Raw genomic sequence first — 9,132 nt, 5'->3', positions numbered from 1 at the left:
CTGACACCTCGGCTGACCCCTGTGGTGCCCTGTCTGCACAGTGCCACCGGTCCTTGAGGAGGTCTCAAGCAAGGAGGACAAACCCTAATGACCACGGGATGTGTGGGAAGCACCATCACCACAAGCATGGCAGACTAGCAGGAAGGAGGGGACAGTAGGGACTGTCCCAGCAGGGACTGTCCCATCATGTCCTCGGGCTGTCCCAGCTGAGGGAGAGGGGCCAGGCCACCAGCACCTCCCTGGGGGCCACCACTCTACCGGGAGCCCTCCATCAGCTCCAGGATGCTGCTGTAGAGGCGCCCGGGAGCATCCAAGCCCCAGACAAAGTCCCAGTGGCTCCAGTCGGGGATGTGGGTGTAGGAGACGAGGTGGGCGATGCGGGGCAGCAGCAGGCGGACATCCCTCCAGTCAGCTGCCCAGTCCTCCCCTCCCGACCACACCGCCGTGGGCACCGGCATCTCCTCCACCTGGTAGAAGGGTGGTGTATCCTGGAGGGACACAGGGAGCTCTGAGGAATGGCTGTCGTGGTCAACCCCTGCAAGGTAACCCACCCCTGCACCACCCTGGCATCCCCAGCTGCCAGCACTGCCCCTGCAGCCTCCTACCTGGTGGTACACGGCGGTGTTTTTGCTGCCATAGTCAAAGGCTTTGAATTCTCCTGATTTCACCACCTGGGAGGAGAGGGTAGATCTATGTGGGAGGCCAGCAAGTACCACTGTGTGGGTCCAGCACCTCCCAGCCCCCTTGAAGGCCCACATCATGAGAAGGTGCTTGGAAGGGGTTTGGGCAAGTCCCTGCCCTCCACTTGCCCATCGCCAACCACGCCAGCTGGTTGGGGACAGACAGGACAAGGAAAGGTGTCAGTGTCCTCACCCATGGGATGTTGCAGGAGGAGGTGGCACCCCTGCAAAGCCAGACTTTCCACCCTTTTTAACAGGGTGATGCTTTGGCCTCCTGTTCCATGTCTGTCCCTAGCTATGGGTTGGCAAACTGAGGTGTTGCACGTGACTCCTTGGCTGCCCTGGTGCCACACTCTTCCCTCTGAAAACCTGCTCATCACCAGCTGGGTGTGCAGGATGCTGCTGGATCTCCTTTAACAACCTTTTATGCCTTCCCTGTTGCCTATAATTTGGCTCTGCAAGGAGGCACAAGGGTGGGAGTCTCCAGCCTGATCTGGTTTCCAGCAGGGCCAACGCTGCAGCTGCAGCAGGACTGGCAGAGCCCAGACTTGGGGTGTCCAGGACCCCTTTGGGCAGGAGGAGATGCTCTTGGGTCCCACTTTACCTCCTTGTCCAGGTCTCTCAGGCTCTCCTTGTAAAGCCTGGTTTCACCCACCAACACCAGGGTGCCCCCAGGCTCGCTCTGCCCATCCCTCCCCTTGTCCTGCCTGCCACAGTCCAGGAAGTACAGCCCGGTGTCCCCACAGGGCAGCTCATCCTGCATTCAGCACCTCTCCTGTTCACCTGATTTCTTGCCTTTACTTTCTCAGGATCTGCCAATACCCAAGATCCCTGAACTCTCACATCTGCCCTGGACACACCAGACTCCCTATGAAGGGCCCATCCCAGGGATGAAGCATCTGTGTTTCAGGGAACCTACCTGGGCCCAGTGAACTATGTTTTTGACAGAGGTCCCATCTGGATAGTGGGATGTGTACACATCCAGCCGTGTCTGCAAGGAAAAATATCCAAGCTATCATTGCTTTCCAGCGGAGGGGAGTGAGGGTGGCACTGCCAGGTGATGTGTTTCCCAAAGCAGCCACTGCTGAGTCGTGCTGCCTAGAGAGCTGGGTCAGGCTTAGGAACATGATTTTCATTAAAAAAGCCGGGTCAGGTTCAGAAATATGATTTTCATTAAAAACCTATTGCTCTAAGACAGCACCAGCAGGAGAATGATGGGGATGAAGGATGGAGGATCCCTAGCTCCATGAGGTACCTTGTCTGAGCTCAGGGGCAGAATCACAGAATCACAGGATCAGTTAGGTTGGAAAAGACCACTGAGATCATCAAGTCACACCTGTGACCCAACACCACCTTGTCCCCCAGCCCAGAGCACTGAGTGCCATGTCCAGTCAGTCCTTAAACACCTGCAGGGACAGTGACTCCACCACCTCCCTGGGCAGCCCCTGCCAACATCTAATCACCCTCTCTGTGAAAAAATTCTTCCTAATGTTCAACCTAACCCTCTCTTGGTGCAGCTAAGGACTATGTCCTCTTGTCCTGTCCCTTGTTCCCTGGGAGCAGAGCCCGACCCCCCCCAGCTCCCCCCTCCTGTCAGGGACTTGCAGAGCCAGAAGGTCCCCCCTGAGCCTCATTTTCTCCAGGTTGAGCCCCCCCAGCTCCCTCAGCTGCTCCTCATAGGACTGTGCTCAAGACCTCAGGAACTACCTGTGGTCACCCAGATGCTGCTTCAGCACCCTTGGTGTGGGTGGGGAGGAGCAGGGGCTGCACCCCAGGGGTATAGGGGTGGCCACAGGGACAGGCAGCCCTAACTCAGAGGTGTTGTTATCAAGTGCCACCTGGCCACTGACATTCACCCAGCAGAGCCTGGGGACTTTTCCTGCCCTGGGACAAGAAGTGAGAGAGGGATCTGGCTCCCCCATCCCCTCCTTGCCTGACACACCCACCATGTTGAGGTTCTTCTCGTTGAAGCCGCCCAGCAGAAAGAGGAGGCTGGCGCAGGGTTTGTGCAGCAGCCTGTGCGTGCACAGCTGGGGGAGGAACCTCCACACCCTCCTCATGTGCAGGGTTGCATCCGTCCTGCCGAGCAGCAGCTGCGGGAGAAAAGGGCAAGGTGGATTTCCTGCACTGCCCTTCCTGCCCTCCTGCTGAGCAGAGATGTGTACAGCTCATTGCAGGAGGCAATGCTGATTGAACACACACCAGAGAAACTAAGATTGAGGACTCCCCTCTCTCCCCCCACCTCCCCCAAGGGCTGGATCCGTTTTCCACTGCCATTAAAATCAACGTGGCACAGCCGCTCTTTTCCAGGTGTTTTATCCAGGAATTCATCCTACAGGTGGAAGATGTGGACTCAGCTAAGTGACCATCCAGGACTGCATCTGCACCTGATCGTGTCTGTGCCAATAAATCAGCAGGAATCAGCTGTTTTCTGCCACACTGGATGTTGTGTCTGGGCATGAACCCTTTCCTAGAACAGGTGAGGACAGGAGGGCATGGAGCAATCCCTTACCGGAATCATCTTGAGATTCTTATCTAGAAGGAAGGGTATTTTCATGACAGGGCTTCTGGTGTGATTGGCTGTCACCACAGGAGCCAGGGCAAAGAACATTTTGATTTTCTGAGCCAGTTCGGGCATGGCTGAGAACGCAATGAACGCTGAGAAAAGAGAAAAACAACCTCAGACTTGGTCCATCTTTCTTCTGGGTTTGCTCAGCCCCAGATCTGTTTAGCTGGCATTATCTCCAGCTGGAATTCTGACATCTCTTGCCACCTTCCCGCTTATCATTAGTGCAAGAGAGGAGACAACACCTTCACCCCTGTGGTTGGAAGTGGATGATGAGGCACTTCAAGGGATGTTAAACCCGCAAAGATGGACCTCTCTGCTTTCTTCTGACAGACACCAAAATGAACTTTTTCAAGGCAACATGGCGTGGAGCCCCCAGGAACTCACCGATGGTGCAGCCCTGGGAGTAGCCAACGTAGTAGAGCTGCTTCTGCCCAGTCCTCTGCAGCACAAAGTCCACCGTGGCCGGCAGGTCGTACATGGCCATCTCATGAAAGCTGTAACACAGGAGGGGTGTGCTGGCTCTGGAGCAGCACCAGAACAAGCTTCCCTGTGAGCTTTGGATGCCTTGCATTGCCTGGCTTAACATCCGGGGCTGATTTTCCAGGAGAAAATTCCTACAAGCTGGCTGAAACTGCAAGGACCTGAAGGCCTCCCTCCTGCTGTGGCATCGTCCTTCCCTGAAAGGGCTTAGTCCTTGGTGAGCAGTAAATAAGCTGTGCAGAGCCTGCCCAGCTGTGCATTCCAGGGCCACACACAGCCACCCTGCTGACCTAGAGCTGGCTCCCACCAGGATTACAACTCCTAGGGATGCTCTTTCCCAGAAGGGAGTGGAGCACCAACTCCTGCCCATGTGCCGGTGGTGAGATGTGGTGGAACACAGACCTGCTCTATCAGGTTTTTCTGCAAGCATGTCTACGAGCCTGGAAAATCCAGCACTGCTCTGAAGATTGGCTCTGGAGAGGCACTACCAGCTTAAAAAGGCCATTTGTGTGGACAAGGTTTCTGTGGACAATGTCTAGGAGGAGAGGAGGTGGCAATGATGCCTGTGGGCACCTCGGTGGGGTCCCTGTGGCTACCCTGGCACAAGGCTGATGTCTCTGCAGGACTGGTGTCCCCAGTAGCCAGCAGAGCCCTGTGCTCTCAGCAGCTGCAGGGAGGTGCTGGCACTGTGTCAGCAGCAGGTCTGCACAGATACCTCCATCCTCCCTGGACACACCACCAGGAGCTCTGGGAGAGGCTGTGCCCAGGGATTAGGTGCTCTGACTTGCCTACTTGGAGGCACCCACCTCTGCCTTGAGGTTAGTGACAGGCAGGGATGTTTGCCAGGCTTTCGTAACACGCTCCAGCCCACCTGAAATCCCAGAATTCAGTCTGGTTAGCTGAAAGGTGCTCGTGTCTGTGGGACCAGCTCGTTCCCCGGCTGTTTGCCAGCCAGACGTCATAGCCAGAGTCTGCCAGGATGAAGCCAAGGCTGTTGTTAGCCAGATTTTCCACCCAGTGGCTGCCTTCTCCGAATATCCCGTGCTGGAGAAACACCACTGGCTTGGCCCCTGGGTGCAAAAGAAAGAGCACATTTCCCTGACCCAGAATTTTTTTATTTACTCACCCCAAATTAAGGCCAATAAAGCCTCTCCCTTGCACTGCCAGAGGACATACAATGTGCATTTTGATGATGTCTCCTGGTGCTACAGCTTTGACTGTGAATAGGAGAAATCTGGTGGATTTGGTATTTTTGCTTTACCAACAAATACTCTCCTGGCCTGGTAAGGTTCATCCCTTCACCTGCTCATGTTCAGGGTTGTTTTTTGCAGGTTTTGAGTGAAACAGAGCCGTACCTCTGTTCCTTGGCTTTTCTCTTCCATGAGGAATTCTGTTCAGGCGGACGTAGTAGCCGTCCGGAGTCAGGACTTCATACTCCTCACTGGGGTACCCTCTGTGGCAGATGATTTGGCTCTGGGGAAAGAAAAACCCAGGTGGAAAAATATCCATAGCCCAGGTGTTCATCTGATTTGAAGAGCAAGCACATCCCTCATCCACTGGGATGCCTTTGGAAAACCCAGGTGGGGTGTGGCAGCCGGGACATTGCTTTGCCCGGGGTGTCTCTGGGTCAGCTGAGGGCTTTTTGTGAGAGAGGACGCTCTGTCCAAACCCCACTCCCGCCCCGCTGCGATGCCCAGGGGAAGAGGAGATGCTCAGTCTCGTGGTGCCTGTGAGCGGGAGGGCTGCTGCGGGGTTTGAAACGGCTCCAAACCCGGAGATTGAAGCCTAAAGGATTTACCGGCGGCTGCCAGCGGGGGCAGGAGCTGTCACGCCGCGCCCTGAGCTGATGTGAGGGGCAGATAAGGTGGTGGGTGCATCGAACCTGCCCAGCTGGGCTGACTGGAAGGGCAATAGGATAAACCCCACAGAGTTTGCTGCACGGCTCCTGAGGCTCTGCCTGAGCTTTATTTATGCTGAGAACTCCCCAGCTCAGGAAGTTTTCATCTGGTGAAATCCAGCTGAGATCCTGCCTACACTTCACTGTGTCTCGAGGTTGGCAGGAGGGGTTAATGGCAGTGAATTTATCGCCCACATCTTGGGTCGACCTAAACCCACCTTCAGAGACTTCCAGGACTCACCTGGACATGGCCCTGAGCAACTTGCTGCAGCTGCAGGACAGGAGCCACGCACAAATCTCTACCCTCTGGGAAGACATCTGGCCAAATCCAGGCCGGGATTATCCCCTTCTCTGACTGCCCTGCTGACAATTGCCCTCAGTGCTGCCGGAGGAAGAGGACTCCTTCAGGAAGCTGGGCTGGCTCAGGACGGTGTGGAGGCAGCATCACGTCACAGCTGCTCAGCAGCACCAGCCCTCTCCACCTATATACCCCCAACCCTCCCTCCCCCAGCTGAGCGTCCCCAGACTTCCCGAGTGGGAATTCAAAGCTCTCCCGACTCACAACGTTCATGGAAGCCTCGGGATTTAGAGCCTTCTTCTGCTTGCAGGCGTCTTCGGAGTTGGTGGGTGCTTGTACGAAAAACAGGACTGCAATGAACAGCCACATCTTGTGCCTGTGTAAATAATAACAGGAATAATAATAGCAATAACAACGACAATAAAAACAATAACATGAATGTTGTTATTATTGTTGTTGATTATTATTATTATTATTATTATTAAACATTGATATAAATGTCTGTTTCCACTGCTGTTGATTACTCTTATTATTAAACACTGCTATAAATGTCTGTTTCCACTTGGTTATGATGTGTTAAGTTTCTCATATATTTGAAGACCATATCAAGGCCTGGGCTGGGGAAGGGGAGGGGATTCCCAATTTCAGCTTCCATTACATTCCACACAAGGCTTTTTACACTCCTCTGTGCAGACAGGATTGGTACTAGGCAAGAGCCTTTCTTATATTTTTAGTGGTAAAAAGAAGAGAACCAGCTCTATAATACAAGAAATAAAGTGCTGGAAAATACCATTGGGTCAGTTGTCACACAGAGGGAATTAATCCAAAGGAGGAGTTTATGCTACAGAAAGAGCATATTTAGGTTGGCTGGGCTGTGACTATATCTATATCTATACTTTTTCTGTTTCTCTATTGCTTAGCTTTTGTCCCCAAACCCCACTATGAACTGAAGGATCCTGTGAACTGAAACTGGTAAAGCCTCATCTATTTTTAATATACACAGTTACTATTATATATGATTTCTAATGTTTTGCTGGGCTCTTAAAAGGCAGAGCTTGACTCCAGCCCAGCAGCATGAATTGCAGGGTACTCTCTACCTCCTTCTTCTCCTCCCGGTGGCTCTCCCACACCCTGAGACACATCTGCCCTCCGAAATATTCCCAGCAAGCCTCTCTACGGTATTACCAAGAAAAAAAAAGCAACCAGTGCCTTTTCAGGCTCGGGAGAGCTCCAGCACAGGTCTGACCCACGCAGAGTTCCAGTACGTTACCAGGCTGAGCCCGCTGTGGTGTCTGAGCAGGCCGTGCTGGGGACGGAGCTGCCTCTGTCATCCCCGGCATTATAAGGACCACGCTGTGTCAGAGCCCTACCAGGCTGTGCCACTTCACGTGCCCTCCAAATTACCAGCTGTGTGCTGATCACACCTGTGGTACCTCCCTCCCCTTGCCCACGTGGTCGTGGCTTTCATGCTTGCAAAGGATTATGTTTCCCAAAGCAGCCCAGAGCGGCCGTGGGGAGGAATTCCGGCTATGGAGTTGCACCTTAAGCTCTTGATAGCCACAGTCAGAAAGATGCCAGAAGCTTTTCTTCGTAAAGGGGCCATTTCCTAACTCCTGGAGTCATTCAGAAGAGTTCCTGGTGCAACAGGAGAACTTGGGCTCCACCAGCTCTACAAGGCCTCCGGAGCGTGCCGACCTCCCCATGGACACACCGTGGACAGGCCATGCTTCAGCTGGAGGCACTGGTGGTCACTCCATGGCCCAGGCCCAGGCTCCACACAGCCCCAACAGCCACGGGGTGTCGTATTTGCAATGGGCAATTTGCAGGAGCTCTGCAAGACTTCTCTGGAGGAGCACCCAGCTCCTCTCCCCGAGGGACGGCAGCGTGAGGAGAGCTCGTGCAACGCCGCTGTTTGGCTGAAGGGATGGGTACTGCACAGAGCAAAGGTGTTTGTTCTCCCCCTGCAGCCCCTGCCCGTCCAACCTACACCTCTCCATAGCTTGGTGGCCACCTAAGAGCCCGAGCCTTTGGCTGCTCTGCTCGAGGATGGCTTTCCTGGTCATGGATTAATGGTTACCTTCTAATATTCACAGCAGCCGTGGTCTAAGAGTGGTATGTGGGTTGTGAAATCAGCCCAGAACTCACACGTGTTGCTCCATCCTCCAGACTGTAATTTTCTGCCAGCGCCCCAACCGCTGTGTGGGCGCTGTGCTCCTGATGGCAGGTGTGGCCAGGGCCTGCACTCTTTCATTACCTCAGTGCTGTACCTTTGTCTGCTTCGAGCTTCTGAAAATGTCTTCCCACCCCTGTGAGTGCAGAAATCCCACCACACAGAAACACAGAATCATGGAATGGTTTGGGTTGGAAGGGACCTTAAAGCTCATCTTGTTCCACCCCCTGCCATGGGCAGGGACACCTTCCACCAGCCCAGGTTGCTCCAAGCCCCCTCCAACCTGTCCTTGGACACTTCCAGGGATCCAGGGGCAGCCACAGCTACTCTGGGCAACCTGTGCCAGGGCCTCCCCACCCTCACAACCAACAATTCCTTCCCAATATCCCATCTAACACTGCCCTCTGGCAGTGGGAAGCCATTCCACCTTGTCCCATCACACCAGTTCCTGATGAGCAGTCCCTCTCTGGCTTCCTTGTAACTCCTTCAGACCCTGGAAGGTGCTGTGAGGTCTCCACACAACCTTCTTCTCTCCAGGCTGAACATTCCCAGCTCTGCCAGCCTGTCTCCACAGGGGAGGTGCTCCAGTCCCCTCAGCAACTTCGTGGCCTTCTTTGGACTCTTTCCAACAGCTCCATGTTCTTCTTGTGTTGGGGACTCCAGAGCTGGAGGCAGGTCTGCAGATGGGGTCCCATGAGAGCAGAATAGAGCAGGAGAATCCCCCTCCCCTGCTGCCCACGCTGTGGGATCAGCCCAGCACATGGTTGGTGTCTGGGTGCCAGCACACACAGCCAGGGCATCAACCATCACTCCCAAGCCCTTCTCCTCAGGGCTGCTTCCATCAGTCCCCCACCCAGGTGTAGGACCTTGCACTTCACTTTGTTGAACTTCACGGGGTTTGCATAAGATGGACTTTACAGGCTGTGTAGAGAGCAATTCCAGTGTGCATCTCAAGAGGAGTTAAAAGCAGCCTGTGGGTGGAGAAACCCCAAACCAGCCTGTGTTCTTCCACTCTCCCATTAGGTTTCCTTCAACAGC

At 54.3% G+C, this 9,132-nt stretch overlaps 1 protein-coding gene across 3 annotated transcripts; it reads right to left on the bottom strand.

Moving 5' to 3' along the window:
* Positions 1–254: 254 nt before the first annotated feature.
* On the bottom strand, positions 255–6,296 carry LOC113957802 (lysosomal acid lipase/cholesteryl ester hydrolase-like). Of its 3 annotated transcripts, XM_027665592.1 has the most exons (10): positions 6,189–6,292; positions 5,085–5,202; positions 4,601–4,799; positions 3,634–3,743; positions 3,193–3,338; positions 3,106–3,119; positions 2,627–2,723; positions 1,600–1,671; positions 606–671; positions 255–488 (listed from the first exon to the last, which is right to left on the bottom strand). In XM_027665592.1, exons 1-10 carry the CDS (start codon positions 6,195–6,197, stop codon positions 255–257), a joined length of 1,065 nt encoding a protein of 354 aa, XP_027521393.1. In that variant the 5' UTR covers positions 6,198–6,292. The 3 variants fall into 3 exon arrangements, with proteins under 3 accessions (XP_027521393.1, XP_027521391.1, XP_027521392.1); XM_027665590.1 differs by lacking the exon at positions 3,106–3,119 and having other exon boundaries at positions 2,627–2,773; positions 6,189–6,296; XM_027665591.1 differs by lacking the exon at positions 3,106–3,119 and having other exon boundaries at positions 2,627–2,732; positions 3,158–3,338.
* Between the last annotated feature and the right edge of the window lie 2,836 nt (positions 6,297–9,132).

The sequence above is a fragment of the Corapipo altera genome, unplaced genomic scaffold, assembly GCF_003945725.1.
Source record: "Corapipo altera isolate COAL_440 unplaced genomic scaffold, ASM394572v1 161, whole genome shotgun sequence".
Lineage (NCBI taxonomy): Eukaryota > Metazoa > Chordata > Aves > Passeriformes > Pipridae > Corapipo > Corapipo altera.
The sequence above is the reverse complement of the archived record's forward strand: the minus strand, read 5'-3'. Positions and strand labels throughout refer to the sequence as shown.

What these genes read in the sequence shown, in the direction of transcription:
- LOC113957802 (XM_027665590.1), bottom strand. Translation starts at nt 6,293, where the DNA reads ATGTGGCTGTTCATTGCAGTCCTGTTTTTCGTACAAGCACCCACCAAC. An exon ending in CTCCCAGGGCTGCACCATCG is followed by an intron (nt 3,339 to 3,633) that starts GTGAGTTCCTGG and finishes CTCTTTTCTCAG; the next exon opens with CGTTCATTGCGTTCTCAGCC. An exon ending in AGAATCTCAAGATGATTCCG is followed by an intron (nt 2,774 to 3,192) that starts GTAAGGGATTGC and finishes TTTCTCCCGCAG; the next exon opens with CTGCTGCTCGGCAGGACGGA.